Source organism: Phaethon aethereus (genome assembly GCF_964289735.1).
Source record: "Phaethon aethereus genome assembly, chromosome: Z".
Lineage (NCBI taxonomy): Eukaryota > Metazoa > Chordata > Aves > Phaethontiformes > Phaethontidae > Phaethon > Phaethon aethereus.
Window position 1 is genome coordinate 37,382,986 of NC_138577.1, and position 22,066 is coordinate 37,405,051.

At 37.3% G+C, this 22,066-nt stretch overlaps 1 protein-coding gene across 1 annotated transcript in view; it reads right to left on the reverse strand.

Annotated features, from left to right (window-relative positions):
• Positions 1-22,066, reverse strand: part of TTC39B (tetratricopeptide repeat domain 39B) — a gene marked incomplete at both ends in the record, with an annotated part of 71,635 nt that overhangs the window by 35,201 nt on the left and 14,368 nt on the right. The window contains one exon of the mRNA XM_082013404.1: positions 10,313-10,347. Within this exon, the coding sequence (XP_081869530.1) occupies positions 10,313-10,347 (35 nt within the window). The remainder of the gene's footprint in view (positions 1-10,312; positions 10,348-22,066) is intronic.

The following is a 22,066-nucleotide window of genomic DNA, read 5'->3' on the forward strand; positions in this document are numbered from 1 at the left end:
ATAAAGCGGTTCCTCACATATCAGACACTGGGCAGGAGGCGGGGAGCTGCTGGCATTTTAGGAGGGGTGTTTGCCCTCTTTTCCTTTTTAGAAAAGCAAGTTCTAATTTTAGCTTTTCTAAACTTCACAGGTATATATTTAGCTACAGGAGACAACTGTTTTATTTCCGGAATTATTACTGCTCACAGCAGTAGAAATATTTATAACACTGTCTTATGAATGAAATGCATTTAAAAACCCTCAAACATACCAAAAACTTAATATACAAACAAAAATTCCTTCTTAAAGGTCTCATCTGACCTTCAACTTTAAATGCTGGACCACCACCTGTCAGGAAACCGGTAGTATTTCTTTGCTGCATGTGAGTCTCATCTGTGATCTCAAACTTTGGGGGCATGCAGCAGACCATCTTTGTTCTACTTAGAAAGCAGACCAGCGCCTACAGCGCGGCTTCACAAGACTCTGGTCGTGAAATACAAGAAGGTGATCAAAAGGTTTTGCTTCCAAACATTTACTTTATGTCCATGACTGAGGGGGCAGGGAGAGGTGATGAGGCAAAGGAACTTTCCCAATGGTCCCTCATACTGAAAACATGGAATTTGCTTATCTGTACATTTATTATCAATGCAGTATCTGAACACTAGAAGAAAACACCAACTGCCCTATACTCACATGCTACTACTAGTGTACAGATGCAACAAAGCAAGTGAATAAGCACAAAGGAAGAAAACCAAGGCAAAGTTGATGATCTGCTTGAGTCTCAGATGCCACAGGAAATTGTGCCAAGACTAAACTCATCGTCCTGGCTGACCAGTACCCACCATTGACAACATCACAGCCCAACCCTTTGAGAAACACAGAAAGACAGGCTACATATCTAGCCACTTTTTTTTTTTTTTTTTTTTTTTTTAAAGAAAAGAAACAGGAGCATTCACAAATATTTCCATTTTGGACTGACCGTTAATCAGATTCAGTAAGCCAATAACCAATTTATTGCAAGTCAGGGTTTTTTTTAGCCTGAAGGTAAAAAGAAACATCAGCAGCTTTATCTGACACCAAGTTCTTTAAGTTCAACAGCGAATTGCACTGCACATGCACAGTAAGCAAGATGCAAATTTTCCATAATGAATCAGCCATATTGTGGGAACAAGACACATGACAACTACCTGGGTTACTATTTTCCCACCTGAATATGCACATACAGTATATCTGGTCACCAAAATGATCGTGAAATGATCGTATTCATGCGTATCAAGCTACTCAGGCATGAATTTGACACAGCATTGCAAAATATATATAATCCTAAAAACACATCAGCAAAACAATCAGATCATGGGTATTTAGAAATGACCACAGTGTGACAGACGAGAAAGGAAAAACAAAGCAGTGTCAGTGTCGGTTTGTAGGTAGGAGAAAAATCTGCTTTACACTGTTCTGCTGGACACTAACGGAAATGCACAACACTATAGAAGGTTGTTATCAGATTTATTAATAGAACTCTGTGGTTCACGAGTATTTTTAGATGTGTGTTTTTAACATGAGAGCTCTGCAAGTAAACAGAGAATTTATTATGTTTGAGTACCCCTTATCAGACTAGCAGCTGATATCAAACAATCCAGCTGCAGTCAATACAGGCAATATTGTGTAGAAAAATGAGCCCTTGAATATGCCAGAGTGTGATACTGACAAAACTTAATATATCATATGTAGATATAGATAAGTAGAGGTTCAGACAACAAAAAATTGATCTGTTCAACATTTCCCTTAGAAAGTAGGTCTAAATAAGACATGCTGACAATAAAATAGGTTGAAAAAGATCCTTGTGAAAGAGCTAGCATATGTAAATATTAATGACAGCTTACTGAGAGTTTTACACAAAACGAATAAAAATTCCACTGATCTTGCTATGGAAAAAACAAGAAATAAATCATGCAGCAAGTAGGACACCAGATCAGGCCAGATGTTTATGGGACTAACACTGCGTCACAGAAATATTGGCTCAGATCCAAAGAGACAATTAGGACAGTGTTATCCTAGTAAGACACTTTTCCTAAACTTCAAACCAATTTACTGGAATTTATTACACAGTGAACTTATAGCTAATGTTGAAGACTTTAAATTACTAAAATCTCTAAAAGCACACTGTATTAACAGTTAGTATTTAGAAAGCACAGAACTGCATCCCATGTAATTAAATTATTTATATTTAAGTCAAAAATTATATAACCTCAAATGGTTAAATCAGCACAGCTACCAAGAGTAGAAGATATACTCTATAAATGGAGAAAATAACTACAAGTCTTATACTGTCCTTAAATTACCACATTTTAAAGAATGGCATCCTAAAATACACACCTTGCAGTGTTCTACAACCTACAGCATCTGAGCTGATTAAGCACTGACATCACCAGAGAAGCTTCTGCTCTCTAAAAGCATTGTTCACCAACTGCAAAGTGCAGAGGAAAAACAATTATTTCATAAACCCATTGTGAATATATAATTTTTCCCTCCTCTTCAAGGAAATCCATTTAATTTTTTTTTTTTTTTAGTTTAACTGTTCAATATACATGCCAAAGTGAATTTTCAGATAAAATCCCATAAATCTGACTACCACATTTATGATTTCAGGGACTAGTAGGCAGAGATAGTATACTTACAGGATTAATTCAGTTAACCTCAGGTATGTAAATATAATCCTTATGTAAAAATATGTGCTGCTTCTTTCACTCTGTTCTTTTTCCACCGCACACACACACACAAAAAAAAATCCACAGAAGAAAAAAGCATAAAGAGGAAACTGATTCTGGTTTATTTCTCAATATCCATGAGGTTTCATTAATGAGTTATCAAGCAAAAAGAATGAAAGAATAAAAGTTCACAAGCCAGCAGCTGGCATCACAGGCACTCTCCATAGCCGAATTCAAAAGAAATGTCAGAGTGGCAGCAGCTACGGTCCACGCTGGAAGCTGATGCCTCTGCGGAAAGAGGATGCTGGGAGATTTTCCCAATCTGTGCTGCAGCCTAATTCTAATCCATCACTCCTAAATGCAAGGAGAAAATGGAGACAGGAGGAATGCAAAGTGACTTATATTTAAAGGCAAAAAGGGAGTTACCTCAGTATTTCCTGATTGTAAAAAAAAAAAAACAACAAAAAAAACTACAATTAAAGTCAGAAAAGGAAAAGTATACTAATGCAACTGCAGTAAAAATAAATCAAACATACAAGAGCTCGTAGCAAGCAGCACTGAAGAAAACTAATCGCATGTTTGATTTTCATTATTTGACAGTACTCGAACAAATCAACATTTTTTTTTTTATTAACCCTTTGACATTTTTTCCCCAGAAATCCAGATTAATTTTAGCTGGAGTTCATGACCAAAATAACTCAATAGCAAAGAGAGGCATCTAAGAAACAGTTACCTTCAGGAATACCAGCAGCAATAGGAGAAAGGAGTCAGAAGCAAAACAGCTGTTACAGAGATAGTTTCATCCCCTTGGTCTAATTTCTCCAGATGGGATGGGATAGCTCAGCACACGGGAGCTAAGAAGCAGAAAATTAAACTATGTCCCCCACTGTTACCTGCAAAAAGTATTCTTTAAAGCTGTACCACTTGGGCTAATAGTACCTATTCCTAGCTCAATTGATTTACTCACAAAAATGCCTCAAGGCATTAAAACACAATGCAGGAAACTGAAGATTTGCATTTACTTCTTTCAGATGGGTGCTAAGTAATAAAAGCAGTAATACTTCAAACCAATCTATTTAAAACAGTCTACTTTTGAAAATACAAGTAAGAATGCACTGTACTAGTCAATAGTTGCACAGTATTTCCTAAAACACCTGAGGAAACCAAGGGCTATGATCAGGTAAGACAGGCTTTGCGGGACAGTGATGAGATGGACACTTGTAACTTACAGACACTAGCATCTTTAAAATCAGGGTGTCTCTACCTTTTCCTCGAAATTGTGCCTGACAGTTGTGCCTAAATTGTGCCTAAAGACCAAGGAGTTCAGAGATGTCAGAGTTCTCCACCACATGACTTGGAAGCAGTACTTACGTGTATTGTCACTTCTTATATTAACATTATTTGGAATAGCGAGAGTCAAAGTGCCAGGATTTCTCTCATCTTGATTGCACATGAAAGGCAAACCAGTTTTGAATGAAGGTTGAGCAGTCACATAAAAAGCGACTCAGATCACACTCAAAACGTAAAATGTTCTAACTCAGCACAAGTTGCTGATAGTCAACACTTGAGGCCTCAGAAAGTATTGCCCAGTAAAAGCTGAGAGAGAGAATCACGTTTCCACAAAACTGGCAAAAGCATGCTTTCTGTCTGCAAATATCAACACATGTGCAAAAGATTTTTTCCCTGGGTTGTCTTAAAGAAAAACCCACTAATACACACTCTAGATACCTTCTACTCAGATAGTCTCCCAAAATGCTCTGAGACAGTTTTCAATTATTGAGGTGGAACAGACCAACAAAACAACAAAAACATGACTGTATTAAAGACCAGAAAGGTTTTTGTTCACTAGATATTTTAAAATAAGGAATGTGGCAAATCTGGTTTTCAATCCTTTTTCCCTAAAAACAACCCTGCTTGTCAACACCTGAGCAAGTCACAGCCTAAAAGTTTGGGGTTTTAATTTATGAGTTCGAGCTCATCTTTTCATTTTCTTATCTAAAGCACTAATGACTTAAAGATTGTATCATCAACCCAAAACATTAAGAGTCTACACCCCTTTCAAAGTCTCTGAAGTTAGTCAGAGAAGGCAATTCTTGAGTTGCATGACTGCAAATAGCATTATGCAGTCTTTATTAAAGCACATGATAAACAGTAATTTCCTGAAAGAAATTTAAAGAAGGAAAACCCAGATGTGATCAGTAGGTCATGGATTCGAGCACAAAAACAAGATTCCAACATGATAATTAACAGACTCGAGAAGCCTCCAGGAACTCCCAACCCAAAAATATCACGTGAGTTTACAGACAGTGTTAATTTATTTTTCATTTTTCATGGAAGAGCAAACCACAAGCAGCAATTCAAATATTCAGGCTCAATTAAGACAAACTTCTTTTAGCGAACACTGGATCACAGAAAAACAGGATTGTGGTATCTTTCTGTGTGCCAGCCTTTCAGTGAAGGCTTGCAAAAGAGTAGCACAGTGGGGAAGAGTTGCAGAGTTTCAGGCAGTTCTGTGTAAGAATGTCCCTGAGATGTTCTGTTTGGGGCTCGTTGTGTTGTGGGTTTTTTTATTCCCCTCCTTGCTTTCTACACAGCTATGGACACAGGTGAAATTGCACATTTCAAAAATCAACAGAAGATACCAATATAAAAATTTGCACAATGTAGCCTGAAGATTTCTACTCAAATACAAACATGCAGAGAAATTTTATACTAGCGGCAAAAGGTGTAGTTGCAATAAATATGGAAGAGTTAGGAATTACTTAATTACCGCCTACTCAAAACCCTTCAAACTTAAAAAATTTATAATTCAAGAACTTTTTATGGTAGAGAAGGATTAGTGATATGAGACTGGTGTCTCACTACCGCTGTTCCAAATCTTGAGACTGACATATAAAGTATCTACTGTGTCATATTTACATAGCTATGAAAATAGCTTTTTACTGGATACAAAAAAAAAAAAAAAAAAAATCACCTTTACTGGACTTTTTTTTCCCTTGACCTTGAGGGCCAAACATAATAAAATAAAAATTTGATCATTTAAATTGTCACAGCTGTTTCTCACCATCTTAAGACAAGGTCAGAATTTGAGTTCAAACTTACGGAGACAAGCACTGTTCTTAAAAGTTTTTGGCTGCTTGAATTCAAATTTGAATTTAGGGCCATTTCCTCAGCTGTTCAATTTCATTCACTGACAAAACACACATATGCACAGGTATAACTGAAATCTTAACTACACTTCTGAGATTACAAGGATAACCTGCTCTAACTTCCTTAAACACTTCTGGCCCTTGATCTATCACCCCAGTAATACCACACAGAGCTGCTTTGGTAGGATCAAGGATTAACAATATCCAGCTTTGGGTAGGAAAAGAAAATGCAAAAGAGGAATGATAATACAGCAATGAAATATGCCTCTTTCTGATGAAATTGGTAAGGACAGAAAATCCTGAGAATACTACTACTCATCAAAAATCATCTGTCTGCTTTTCTACAGAATTCTAGCTTCCATCTTTCCACTATTTTGGTTTTTTAAATGTGTTTAAATGAGATCTCACTTGCTTTCCATGGATGCCATAACTCAGGGTCTGGTGTCAAAAATTTCTATACAAATAGTGCAACATGAAGACTTCCTCTGCATGTGAACTGTTTGCAGCAGTCAGGCAGATTACCACGTTTCTTCCCAAGGACAACTACAAAGCATCTTCTATAAACATACTAAGGCAGCAACCACAATACAGTTACTCTAAATGTTGTTATTCATTTGCATAAGCCTCTGATAATGGGGTGATAACTGAAAACGCCATCTTGCCTCTACCTCAAGAGAAAGATTGCATGCCAACCAGTACCATGGAAAAGCATAATAAATTGCTGGTAACTTATAACATCATATACAGATGACATTTTAAGGAACAGTAAGTAGAATGAGATGGGAGAAAATCCAAATACAATGAAAATTTCATACAAGTTCCTAACAAACTGAGAACTTCAGAGGATAAAATACAGAAATCAAAATAGCAGTGACAAGGTCAGTACATGCTAGGCATAATACAGTGATGGTTAAAAACTGCTGAGAACTCAAATCTCTTTCAATCTTCTTCTTGTAAATAATAAATGGATCTCTGCATTCCACAAAAAGAATTTCTGAATAATTTGGGGAAAAAATTAAGGTAGAAGAAATATATACGAAAAAGAAGTCATAGAAGTTGAGAATTTTCTTGGTCAGTAAGGTTGAAATTAAAGTTCATAGTTTTTCCACTATAAGATTCAGCTACTGATGAAGCATTTTCAGCAAGAATTAAGTAGATGCTTGGCAGGTAGCAACACTAGCTTACCTTTTGAAACAGATTTGCCCAGAACTTAGAGTAAGCAGACACTCCAGTGGAAACATGGGGAAATATTTAGTAAAAAGTAGCTTACCACTAAAAAACTTCTTGGCAGAGGCTTGAATTTCCAAAACAGAAAGAATCGTTTGTCTCCAGTTAGTCAGCTCCTTTTACAACAGAATATGCCAATCTGAAACCAGTTCTCAGTTAACAAAACCATGTAATGGCAAATTTACTTTCACCTATGTCCCACCTATCCTCTTTGTAAGGCTGAAAGATGCTACATCAAAAGCCATCTCCAAGCCAGTACTTTGAAAACTTTGAAACTCTCTTTGGCAGAGAAGGTACTAGGTGAAATGCTATTGCTTGCAGTAGTTAGTCAACCTACTGCAATAGGCTTTCTTTGGCTTTCGCACCAGTGAGTAAAGAACTGCATTTACAGGTGGAACTCCATTTAACCGTCCCTCCACATTTCTACAAAACAAGTATATTGGGCTCAAAAACTGTTTTGGGGTTGTTGTGTATAACCACAGTAGCCATCACAAGTAGAAGATCACAAAGGAGTCTAGATAAAGAATCTAATCCATTTAGACAAGCAGAGCAAAGACTGATTTCCTCCTGGACCTGTCCTCAAATACGACAGCCAGCACTAGAGATTTAGGGAAGGATTTTACCCTATTAAGATAACTCATTGCCCTTTTAACATCTAACCTGCACAACCTGGTATCTACAGTTAAGCAATAACATTTAGGGAATAAAGCCAGTTAAAGCCAATTTAGATTGGCAAAACCATTTGCTTGCATTTACTGGAGCAATATACTGAGCAGTGTTACTCTACACATATTTTATATGAAGAATTGGAGTGGTGTATGAAATGCTATGAAGACATGGTTCCCACACATTCTTTCCAAATTCTGAAAACTAACAAGTTGATCTGACAGAATTTGAACCAGCTCTGATCTCACAAGTAAACATCAACAGTCTTTGTAGACACAACTCTCTATAAAAAACTTTTAGTTAAATTCAATTGGGCATAACCAAACTGCAGTAAGCCACTCAAGCCAATGCCAGGCATATCATCACAGAGCTGTAACAATATCACTTTCTCATCCAAAATAAAAGAGATTGAAACATTGATACATAGGAATATTTTAAGACTAATGTTATCAAAAGCAAAATCAAAAAAATAGATACCGCTTCCCAAAAGGTTGAACCTCAGGAAACTCATTGCTTTAATGTAGTAATGTTTCCAAATTTCTACTACTTCATTATTAATAGAAAAAACTACCATTAATTCTAGAGAGAGAAAGGTCAAGAATAACTGGTGTGGCACTAGATTTGGGAAAGGCTTCCCCTCAGGCAGCATCATTTGTAAACTACAACCAAAAAATTTCAAGGAAGAAAAGATTGAAAATTTCCACAAAAAGTCCCAAGGTGGTTGTTGGGGGTTTTTTTGCTTCTGTTTTTTTTTTAAGTTTCTTAGGCACTTTTTTTAAACAGCTGTACCTTCTGAAGAATTTGAGAGAGAGTCTAATCAAGTGACAAATACTGCCCAGATACAAAAGAATACACACATTTCCATATAATTTCCGTAACTGCAGAGCAGCTAATTCTCTAAAGACAGAGCAAGCCATCAGCAGCAAGTATTCCAGCTAAGATTATCCTACCCTTATTGCTCAAATATTCACAAACTGAACTGCTTCTCTATGAACCTCATTTTCAAAGAAAACAACATACACAACTACGCTGACTGTCCACTCACGTGTCCTCATATTGGACAATTTCAGTCAGCCAAGTTTGACAGAGAAGCAGTGGACTCAAGAGACAATTAAAATCAGTATCTAGATAGTGCAGAAATACCTGAAGGGTACCTACTGAGGGAAAGGCTACTACTCATTTCCTGTTTTGTTGGCCTGCTGAAAAAAATCAAGCTACCTGTTGACCATCCAGGAGTAAGGAGGACGCAGGTGCAGCTGGGTGAAAGAAGAAGTAAGCAGGTCATGAGGACATATGTGAGGACGAGGACAGCAACGACAGTGACAACTGTTCAACTAAAGACATTAAGTAATGACACAATTTCTGTCCCACTAATATTCTCTCTATCATCCCACATTTACTATTCTACGTAATGGTTATTACAGTCAGAAGCAATACCAGCCAGAATAAACTAGTATCAGTCTAACTTCTACACTGCTATAGTGTATGTAAAGTGTCTCTGTATGACAGCTATAAGCACAGAAGAGAGACTCAGGAGGAAGAAATCAAAGCTCTGCATGCCAATAATAAACATCCATGCCCAGCTCAGATGTCAATAAAAACAACCAAAAATGAGAAGGATAAATCTTCTTATAAAGTAAATGTCAGAGTCTCTTTCTTCCCACTTTCGAGGGAAGCAAGGGCAAGAGAGAGAGGTTATCTGATCATACAGCAACTGCCAGGGAGTCAAAGGAAGAAAAAGTAATCATTAACATAAAAAGTTCTCAACACTAACATATCAGATTCTTAATTCCTTCCTTCTGAGTCTCAGGAAGCGGTATGTTTAATTTTTCAACGAGTTTTACATAGAGCGCAGACCTTACTACTCCAGGTATGATATAAATAGAGGGTCTGGCAAATCTGTAAAGTATAATTTGCCAAGGCCACGGAAATTTTGTCAATTAAATTCAGTCCAAAGCTAATGCTCCTGGGTCTAAAAGTGTTTTAGCAACCTGAGGATATCACAAGAAGTCTCCCTCTCACGTGCTTCGCATAGCACAAAAATGCAATAAAATCCTACAGAAAAACTAAAAGCACTTATGAACAGCATCATCTGTTTCCATCAGTTTAAGTAAGGTGTTGCTTCATCATGAAAATTAATGCCAGATAAGTGACTATAGCTCACTTCATTAGGGAAAAACATCTATGCAGCAGTATATTACGAGGTATAACAATTGCCACTTGAAAATCTTGCTTAAAGAGTCTTGCATACTGTGTGATCCAAAATTTTTTCATTAATGGTGAGCTATCATTTTTTCACCATGCAGAAATGTCTAGAGCCATCAGTATGTAACTAAAAGTTATTAAATTTTCTATTTTTAATTCTTTACAACTTTCACATTTGTTGAGAAACAACTTCATCACATATATCAACCTAAATACACTTCTATTTTCCAACTTCTGCGGACCTTAACTATTCTGGAAAATGTGCATGTAGTCAGTGCATATAAAATGATGCTTCCCTAGAATGGTGTGCATGCTATATTTCATTGCTGTATAAAGAGTTTTTATTAAAACACAAATATTAAAAAAAATTCTACTTACACAGGGATATTTTCAAAGGCATCTTCAAACTTTTCCTGCAAAAGAAAAAAAACCTGTTTCAATCAAATGTGCACGTGTTTTGGAACTCCTTCTGTGACACAGCAGAAAGTTACCATTACCAGATAGCCCTTAACTCTGCAACATACAGTAATAATTAGAATAGTCACAGTCTACTGGCTTTTTGTTACGCTTTCAGTGCAAATCATTATCCAAACACATACATTTCCTACAGGCATACTACATCAGTCTGCAGTTAAGTTAAACCAAAGACCTCTTCCTTTTCAGACTCCCAAACTTCTATCACGTAAATCACGGAAGGCAAAACAGATTCATGCCTCAGGAGTTTGTGTAGCACATCACATCTGATGTATCCAGGATGCACTAGCTGACCAGTATATCCACACATAAAAAAAAGAAAGAAGAAATGTTCTAAGCATATAGCCCAATAAGCAGCTTGGCCAGAGTATATATACTAGGTCCAGGACGCATTATAGATAGTGTGCATATACAGCCACCTCACAGATTAGTAACAGTTACGTGAACAGCTTGGTCCAGCCATCCAGAGGATGCTTCTTTCCACCTAGATTGAAACCTCTTTACATCTAGGTTCAAATTTCAAATTGAAATAAAAGAAGAGATGCACGACTGTAAAAATGGTAAGAATGGTTCAGCTCACGGGTCACATATTTCTGCATCCAGTTTCCAAAATTGGACTGTAGAAGTATATAGGAGAGACAACAGGGCAAACAGCCCTCCCTCCTACAGCCTTCTCTCTACCCCACACTTTCCACCCTTTGGCAACTCAGGGAATTCCAGGTCTTGTTCGTCCATCCGGTGATTTTCAGTGGATCCAAGATTTTCAGACTGTTCCAAGTACCAGTTCGGTCTCCCTTGATCCTATGCAGACTTCTTTTTATTCACAACGTCATAGCCTTAGTAAGGATCTTCACAAATCTGCCAGCCGTTTTGTGTGAAATAATAATTTCTACTTGAACCTGGCTCCTACTACCTGTTTCACAGTCCCTAGCTTTTGAATTATAAGACAGTGAAGAATCAATTCCTACTTGCTCTTTCTTTGAAACTTACAATTTTTAAAACCTTTGTTATATCTCTTTTCCCAGCCAAAGACTGCCACCTTACACAGTCACTCCTCAAAAAGAAGCTACTTCCTACTTAGGACTGTCCTTTCTGCTCCTTCCATCAGAAAAACTGTAATTGTTCCAATTTTCAATATATCCCAGGCATAACACTGATTTGGTGTGCAAAGGAGTAAGATAATACAAATCTCACACAGCATTCTTAGGGTATGTAATCACCAATGACACAAGCACTACAGTGCTTGCACCAAACCTTCCAAAAAAAGTTTTCAAACCGAAACAAACACTAGTAAAAGAAACAACTTTAAGTGCCTTGCAAAAACACCAGTTGTAGCTAACTTCAAGCCCTTGCCCTCAGTTAAGACAATGCACACACATGGAATATTGTTAGATTCACTGGCAGTGAGGTGCAGGATTAGTGTTTTTAGTGGTATTTACCTTAAGCATGACAACACGGGATTGAAGCTAACATTCAGTAATACTTCAGAAGACTGACCTAAGCTTCATGAATTTTGCATTTCTCAGCAAACTCACCATAAAAGGCAGCTAATAATTAAACATTGTAATGATGCATTAGAGGCTGTTTCTTTGTCACAGGACAAATTCAACAATATGCTATGTGACTGTGATCCACCCCTCCAGAAAATGTTACTTTACTTGTATTTTTAACTAAGGAGGAGTTTCTGTTCAGAAGAAAAAACAAACTGTTGCAAAAGGTCAGGACTTTTATCATCCTTCTGCTACTACATCAGTTTTGAACTGCTGCAATTGCATGTCCTTTACTGCCTGCAGCTGTCACTGCCAAGGAGTATGAATGTATTTAAAGAAATGTTATTAACAGACTGCCCAAATCCTCTCTTTCAAGCTAATTTTACCAGCTGACAATACTATAGTAGGTAGAACAAGACTACTGTGAAGAATACAATAATCAACTTAGAAGAAGACAATAAAATGAAGCCTGATCCGAGAGGAGCTGAACTAGTTTTTGAAAAGCTGAAGAGAAACCAACAGGAACAAAGATCCTGAACAGAAACCCTGTTACCCATATCTCACCCCAGACACTGATAGCAGTCATCAGTCTTCTAATAAAGTGCTTCTCTGAAGACTGTTTGCCTCCTTGAGCCACTTCTGGAGACAAGAAGAGAAATTGAGCAAAATAAACAAACAAAACGCACTGACAGCTTTTTGAGCACTCCTCCATTTCTCCTACGACAACAAACTTGACCAGCAAAAGTCAAGATACTTTTAACTGTCAGGTACTTATAAAGAACACTAACAATCAGAAGTTTACACCAAGATGTAAAAAAACCTGTGGCATGAACCTCTTCCCTGCTCTTTCAAACCCGAGAGCAGCAGCTATGTACAAGAAAAGGAGAGGGAATTCACACTCTGTCTAGGTAAGATCCTCCTCTGCCTGGCTCCTACTGAATTTTGTTCCCTGCTATTCACACCAGTCAAATGCATGTCTAAACATCTACAGGATGAAGTACAACCTTGGTATTTTTTCCCCACAAAAAAATTTCCCCACCAACTTTTTCCCCTATACCAAAACATAGGGAATAATCACAGCCTCTCAAGAGATTCCTCACGGGAGCTAAAAACAACATTGCTGAAGGTGACTTCTATGCTAAAAAAAAGGCATAGTTTTTCTAAAAGTTCTCTGTGCCTTCCTGTTCCCACTGCATGCAAAATGGGTATTAGAAGGCATTCATTTTGACACCTTGTTCTCATTTCTTTAACTGTCTCACACAAGTTTGTACTTGACTCTACAGACTTTCACAGATTCCCTCAATACAGGAGAAAGTTGAAGGCACTAAAAGAGAAGGAATAGCCATGTTCTACTCCATTCTATGCTTGCTACAGCAAAAAAAGTTGTATCAACCTAAATAAGGGAATTAGGGAAGGGAAGGGAAAAGACTGCAATTCAAGCATCCAAAACACCTCCTCCCAGATCAAGTTCTGGGATTCATCATATTTCTACCAAGATATAAAAGGTTTCAAAAGTACTCAGTAAAACATTCATTTTTCTCCAGTAGTCCATTAAAATTTACTTGTAAATTAAGCATGTTCAAGAAGAAGGAAAAAAAAAAAAGAAAAAATAGAGTGAGGTGTTAAGAGTAGCTTGAAGATCTCAAGCTGTATATTAGATAACTTGTATAGGTATGCATATATTATGGCAATTAAAATAAAAATCAAGTGATTGATAAAGTTTATCCATTCTTCAGAGTACAGAAGCAGGACAAGACCATGGACAGTCACATTCTTGCACATTTAGTTAAAGCCTAGTAAAGTTCTCATCTTCAACTGCTCATCCCAAAACTCCAACTTCTAGCTGATACAGCTGAAATGCCGTAACCAATTTTCAGAGGTGCTTGTTCATTTCAGTCTACAGCAAAGGAGATTACTTATTCAAACTGAATAGTTTTACCAAGCATCGATGACACGCTGCACCCAAGTTCCTTCAAGTCTGAAGTCACGTGAAACTAAATCAGCCGTATTTGTGACCTCTACAGTTCATCAGTGTTAACACTGGAATACGATGCCCTTTATTTACATGGCTGGAGAGACTTGACAGAGACTGAGGTTAACAAAGTCCTTCATTCATTTCCTTCAACTGCCCTGGGTCCATTCTGCAGCAAGTCCCAAAGGTCCTGTTCCAGTATGTGCTTATTGTAACAGCCACAGGCATTCAGTGGAAATCTTCAGGAAATACAAACTGCAGTTAAATCCATAAAAAGGGCGACATAGCTTTTCTTCAGATATTCTACTCAGAGAAAGAAATATATTAACATTTGAGTTGGTACCAAGAGAAACAGTTTAACAACCATGTCTCTCAGTACATAATGTTGGCTAATGCTGCAATCCACAGTAGCAATTTTATTGCACCTTTTCCAGAGAACGCGTCAATCCAAGAATTTAAAACACATGGATATAAATAAAACTGCCACTAGATGGCATGACAAAAACTGATTCAGACTTCCCCACAAATTTGTGGAAAAAAATGGTGCAAGGTTTGACAAAATAAAGCTGTCTCAAAATTAGTTTTCTTGAATTACATCGTCCTCATTTTTTTCTCATTGATTATTGTACTATTTCACATCTTTTTAATGCACTATTTTCAAGATGTGAGCAGGTTTGAAAATAATTATGTTTACACAACTTGAGATACTGATGTTTTGCAAATCCAAGAAAGTCAAAGTCAGAGACATAAATGGGCGCAGTGTATTAACGCAGGAAAACTGACTAGAGTTCCTGTACTCTCTAGCAATGAGTGCGGAAACCATTCACAGCAGACCATAATTCACCTATAAAGCCTTATGAAAAATAACGTGCAAGTGAGACCCTTAAGCTACTCAGTGATTTACTTAAGTTTATCAGTGACTGTACTTTCGTTCTAATACACTGGCAGAAAGTGGAAACAACTGCTTGCCCTTAGGGTTAGGCAGTAGATTATTACAGAAATCTGTAGATTATTACAGAAATCCTACCATCAAAAGTGAGCTCTCTGTTCTTCCACATTCATCGTTAAGTCATTTAACTTTAAGCAACTTTTAGATTATAACCTGTGGCTCTCTGTAAATTGTTGTCTTAAGTTTGCTAATTGTTTTGTCAAGCTCAGTGTTTAAACACTTGCTCTTTCCAAAGTGAAGTAGGCAAACTTGGTCAGTCTAAATAATTCCTTTAAAATCCAGATTTATGACAAGATATGATTACCAAGTAAGGTATTAACCATCTAGATTCTCCCCACTGATAACATCATAACTTCAGAAAACTAAGTCCAATAGTATCTAGGAACACTAGCCAGGATTTGGAGTCTGTTCTAGATTGGGCAAGGGGAAAAAAAAAGCACCGTACCTCAAAAACATCGATGAAACATTGATTCAAGAGACAAATGAGACCACAGAAGATAATGGTGAAATAATAATAGCCAGAATTAAATACTGTTTATACAGTACTTAATACCAAATTTATAGATACCAAATTTACTCGCCTAGTCACAGTTTTATTTTACATGTACTAAATAGAGCAGTTTTAAAGAAAGATTTGAAGAACTGTAAAGTTAACAGTAACTCCCGCCCCCGCCTCCCGGAAAGACCACATATTAAGATATTGCAAAGCATAGGAATCTATGAAGACAGTTCTATATTTAGCAAGCACATACACTTTGAGATACTTTTAGTCCTGATCCTTTTGTCCAAATTTCTATTCAGGTATGGGTACATCTAATTATTTTTGTCCTTTTTTGTCCTCTGTAATTCAGCCCCATACCATCCATCCCCTAAAAAAAAAAAAAAAAAAAAAAATCAATGTCAATGCCAGGTGAAAACGATGCACAGCAAACCCAGCCTCTGTCAACAGCCATGCTGTCCTGAATACTTTGTACCTGCACCTGCCTGTGGGAAGTACAGTCGCCAGTATGGAAGTCAGCGGCTGGATTCCACATAAAGAGCAAGAGGCTTCATTAAGAGGTCTAAAATTTCTCAACCAACAGGAAGGATAACACGCCTTACACTGCATTCACATGAAAATTATCATTCTGTATAGGGAGTCATCTCACAGGACTTTAAGAAGTTTAAACAAAACTTAGTTGACAAGCTCAGAAGCAGCTTTCTAAAATCAGGGGAGGTGCACCCTATTCCCTCCGACTAAAACTGTCCAGACTCAGCTGAAAGGGCAAAGGCATATCCAGGCCATGTGGGGGCATAGACTAAATCTCTTTTTTCTTGTTAATATTGAATACAGGAGAAAAAGCATGACTATGGGAAGAGAATGGGGGATGTATAAGGAGAAGAAACTCATCTACAACACCCATACTATGGACTGGGACTATGAAAGAGGGGCCTTCCATATGATCTTCGTTTCTACAACAGAACCAGTTTCCACATAGTCTCTGTAAGTTAGGAGTGACCACACAGTTTTATTACGAAATGGGACAGAATATTAAAAACAAGTATTTTGAGTACACACACCTTTTTGGTCCTTTTCTATTATGCAACTTTGTAAATAACTAATTTTAATTAATTAATTCTTACAAAGTTATTAAGGACTACATTAAAAATTATTCAGAGAAACTGGTGGCTGAAAATTTTAAACTCCAGGCCCACAGAAGTGACAACTTAAAATGCCTGGGCATTTAAAACTTACTGGACATTACAGCAATATGCAAGCTCCTAAGAATATTACTCAAGGATACAAAAGGACAACATACCATCTCTCCCCTTAGTTGACTTGACTGAACTGAGAACTGCTAAACAGAGGCCTGAAAATCTCCTGAGTAAATAGCAACAAAATCAGCAAAACTCCCAGACATGTAGCTACCTACAAGCATCGCTGACTTCAGCCAAAGATTTGCTAGAACAGCCCAGAGCTACCATCACAGCAAGCAGCAAGTAACTGAAAGACCTCGGTTACTGTAAACTGGTTAACATGACACCAATCTCAAGGAGAAAAAAAAAAAAGTACCACCAAAAAAAAAAAAAACAAAAAAAACCCAAAACCCCACACAAAACAACCCAAAAACAACCCAAAAATTATATTTAATTAATAAAGAACTAGAACAAAGTTTACATGGTTTGGAAAAAAAAACTAAGAGTGATTTGAGACTATTAAAAACCCCTCTTGGTTGAACGAACTATAAAGACAAACACTTTGTACTGGACAAGCCCCCTTTTTTACATGCTATACTGATCTAGTTTTTAAGAGGTACCTGATAAACATTTGTTATTTTAAGAATTAGCTGAGTAAACAAGAGGAAAAGCAGCTGTAGGTGGAAGTCTGTAATGAAATTGTTTCTAACAGAATTTCTCAAAGGCTTCTTTCTATTCAACACAATTTTTAATCAACATACTTGAAACAAACATAATGCTAATGAAATATTCAGCCATAAATAATTCATGGAATACCAATCAGAGCAACAAAAAATAGACTGGGGTCATTAAGTCAGTCTCAAATGAGGAGATGCACACGGAAAAATCAAAGAAATCATACACAGAGGTTGAGGTTGTATTATAGAAAGCAACAATCTTAAGACTGAAAGGTCATTTTGACAAGAAATTCAATATGAATTCCTGTTGTTAATGTGATCCTTAAATTAATCTGCAAACAGTAGAAAACAAAATTTTAGTGTCCAACACCAGGAGGATGAAAACTGTAAAACTTTGTATTTTCCTAGAGTTCATCCTTCTTGAATGCCGATAAGTATGTTAGGTAACATAAAAGATCTATGAAAATAGTTCAAGAGGTAGAACACATGTCGAAGCTGCTTAAAAGTTCAATCTTTTTGATTCACCAAATGCAGGACAGCAGAAGTACTTACTACCAGTGGCTCATATAAACAAACTGATCACAGAAACAAACTCACTACCAGGCAAAACCTCTTCAGTTTCTTGTAAACATCAGTTTTCATCATGCCTTTTTGTCTGCGGTGTCAAATTCGCACTTGTCAAGCAGAGTGCTAACTACTGGAGCACATCAGTGAGAATAATCATGGACACTGTCCTTCGTGTCTCCAAACTGAAGAGTCCAAAAAGCACACAACATCACAGTTCAGCTAAGCACAAATTACTAGGCTTGATACCAGCCAAGTTTCATGAAACTGACAGCTTTTGTTACACAAGGAGCAATTATCTGTAGTTCTGACACTACTCTATGGAGAATTTGTTCAAATCAAATCATAGACTATGACTTAAGCCAAAGATGCTTTTATGCTATCGAATTTACCAGCAAAATCCCTTTCATAGAATCAAAATGGTAATGCATGTATAGACTCCTTTTTAAGTAGTTTCTGAAAACTGCTCTTTCCCAGAAAAAGTAGGCTCATTCTCCCTATAATATAAAATATCTTCTTTGCAGATTACATGGATTTGATCTTGTTGCTTTAACCAGGACCTGTTCCCCTCCTTCCCCAAACCACTCCACTGAAGCATCAAATATCAGAAATTACTACCTCACAAAAAAGAATGATGGAGATGGAGATGAAGAACAGTGCAAGCTCACTGGTCTAACTTTGTGAAAGTTCTGGTTGTAATCCTGCTCAGTTGAAAGTAAATATATTCAGCTAAGGAAACTGGAGTTTTGATTCATCTACAGTAAGAGAAGTAGGGTAACAAACGTACACAGATCTGCAAACTTCAGAGAGAAGCTGCATGAACTAAAAAAAGAAAAGTAATTCTGAGAACTTGACCCATGAAACATAATCTGTTATGGACACCTTTCCTGCGTACTAACAATCGGATGATTGTGTCACATAAGGACAGAATTCAACTGTTGCTTACATGGGCAGTGGCATAAGAAAACATTACCTAGAACTGTGTATTTTTTCAGATGTTAAGAGAGAAATTCCGAGCACTACAGCATTAGACTTGACATAGTCTTTTCTTAGAGAAAAGAGCAGTCCACTTCACAAACTAGCAGAAGAGAAAAATAACCTGGGAATTAAACTACATTTTAATGCTTATTGTAAAAAAACCCCAAACATATGAGAGAAAAGGTATTTTGATGTTGCCTTGGTAGAGAAATAACCTGCACGAGTAGAAGAAGATGACATCCCCAACTTTTCTTCTCTGTCACCTACACGCATTTTATTTGCCACTGTGACACCAGATCCTGGTATTAACAATTTGTAGCCTAGGAACAGAAACACAAGAAAAGCACTAGGTTCAAAGGGGAAGGAGATGATGTAGGTGTTACAAAAGAGGAAAACAATTTTCCCCTTCTCAGACAGAAATAGCCTTGAGGCAGCAAGAGCTAAATTGAAATGCACAAGTTCTATTCTACTCGGTACAACCAATTTTTACATGAAAACTAAAAAATTAAATTGTTTTCTCTAAAGGAAAAAAATGCACATATTTTTGTGCTTTCATATTATTACAAACTTATTGGTTTGAACTATAAATATAACTCACCTGCTTTTTAAAAATTGATCACAAGAATACTTGCATAAAATATCAGTGTTTTTCCAGAGAGCCAAGTGGACTGATGGGTGGCTGCTTTGGAGATACTGTGTTTTCCTAGATGTTTTCCACTGCAGATAAAGAACCTCAAGCATCAGAAGCCAAAGATCAAGCTCAGTAGTTGAGACTTACTTATTCAACCGTATCCACGTAGAACAGAATGCCACGTTCAAGATCTTTACTAATGCGGGTGACTTGGTTGGGGTTCATGCTTTAATAAAAAACAAACAAGAACACCCACCCCAAAAAGAGAACAGGAGTTGGTAAAGTAGAATCCAGCCTTACTAGACATTTGGTTAACTAACGAGTTGCTGAACAGCTAGGAATCCAAACAAACTTCAGTGTCATTTAGCTCAAAAATCAGATGTCAGTACCCACAAGGACAAAAGTTACTCCATTACAGTCTGAAAAGCAGTGGCCTTTTGATGCAGCCGGTCACCCCGAAATTACCAAAAGACATAGGAAAATTGAGTCTCAAAAGATCTACCCTCCATTTTTTGCAGAAAACAGATGTTTGTAATGAAAGCACCTGCCATAATTAAGTACTTGCAAGTAATCAACACATTTTAAAAAGTGGAAAATTCCTACTCCACTTTCAGCTGCATGCAAGCCAGACAATTCTTAAACAGCATACCAGCCACAGTGCATAAACCAGGGCAAGACTGCGAATGAACATCTGCTGAAAGAATTGCACTCAGCAATGCCAGTCATTGTGAGTCAGACTGGTTACCTACCAAAGGGAGCAACAAGATGAAGGCTTTTCTGAACCTACTTCTAAAGACAGGGCATAAGGCAGTCTTACTTTAGCACACTGACATCAGTCTCGCTTGTTCTGAACACAACTGGCTGAGCTTGTGCTGTTTTAAACAACACCCTCTCTCTCACGACTGAAAAGTGGAAATACGCAGACTCAGTTACACCCCCAGCAAGTAAAAGATCACAATATACTTCACTTTAATTGACATGCAAATGGAAGCTGTTAACAGTTATTCATGTTCAGATTGATATCGAACATTTTTCACATAAAAGCAAGAGTACAGTTTCAGTTAAAGTTGGCTGAACATCAACTTGGCTTCCCTTACTGTTTACACTGGCACCTTCCTGCTATTTGACCTGCATTTGTTAGTTTGACCTGCCGTTGTTTTTGCACAAAGAGCACTTTTAAGAGGCAGATAAACAAGGTAGCAGCACCAAACTTCATTGCTGCAATAAAGCTTTTTTCCTCATTTTTACATTAGTTGACCATCCTTTCTGTCTGTCTCACACACAGCCCATCAGACACCCACAAGTCCAAAGGAGTGTCATGTAGGCTTACCTTTGTTTGTAGTGGCATCAGAAACAAACCAACCAAAGCCCACACAACAAAACAAACCACATCCTCAACTCTCCTGAGTTTCCAGTCCAGTACAAATGAACCTCAAAAAAGTAAAAAAAGTGTACTTTAAAAAGTATGCTCCTCAGCAAAAATACCTGCGGAGGTTGTGTATGTAACTATCCTTGATCCATTTTATTGGACAAAACTGATGGCCAACCAACTCTAAACTGAAAGGCGAATACAAACAGATGCACCTTGGCTGGATACATCTTCCTTTTCATACTGTAGGAAGTGTGATTTGAGAAGAATGCAAAGGCAACTAAGGAGATTGAGAAGATAGAGACAATACACAACCGTTCTTCTCAAAACGGACACTACATAAGGGAAGATGCTGGAAGCTTGTCCTCTCTCCCCATAAGAAAGATTAATCCATGAAATCAATTCTTGCAGCCCCTGAGTCTTGCAGGAACTTTGTGTCAAGCTCATTAAAAGTTTTTACAAACACTTCAGTGTGATCATTCAATTATTCCACATAAGTTACATAAAAATGCAGTAAAATTGAAAGGAACTTTAGTATGCTATTTATTATGTCTATAAAGTTGGGAAGAACCTTGTTACACCTTTCTAGACTGAATTCTTCTGACAAATAACCATAACCAGTAAGTACTAGGTATGCCTGTATTTTCCATGACACTGGACACAGCATGGATGAGATACCACTGTTGAATCACAAAACTGGTAAAGACTTTCCTACTTCCAGTCATTTGGATTAGCAATAAACATTTAGCAAACTCCTATCAGCTTCTCAGTTTATTTTTTTCATTCAGTAGAAGAAGTAATGACACAATGAGAGGTTTCAGAGACACAAGAGAGGGCACTTTCAGATACTAACTGAAAGTAAGGCATTAGGTAGAGCATCAGAAACAGAACAAGTTTTACTCCCTTAACTTGCCTGCATGCAGGCAAGGCATGAGCAACTTGAAACTCACTAACCTCCTGGTGACTCAAATCAAGAAGCTTGGTCTTACCAATTCTGGTAAAGTTAATATTTCACAGCTAGTGACATTTCACCCATTTAAATTCAGAACTGGCCATCTATCATCAAGTTTAACTTTCCATAACTGGCTAACCTTCACAGAAACTTCAGCTCGGTCTAGACAAAGGATCACTAGACAGTTTGCTGCCAAAGAAATCACTTCAAGAGATACGGTCCTAGTGCATAAGCAGGTAAGATGCCCATTTGCACTCGTTGCACAACCTATCAAATAAAATAAAAGTTACGGTGAAAAGGAACAAAAAACACAGTTGGAAGATCCATTTGACAAACACCAGACGTCAACACATCTGTGCTTTTTTTGGAGCTCGAAAATCCTGATTCTTCCCTTCTCCT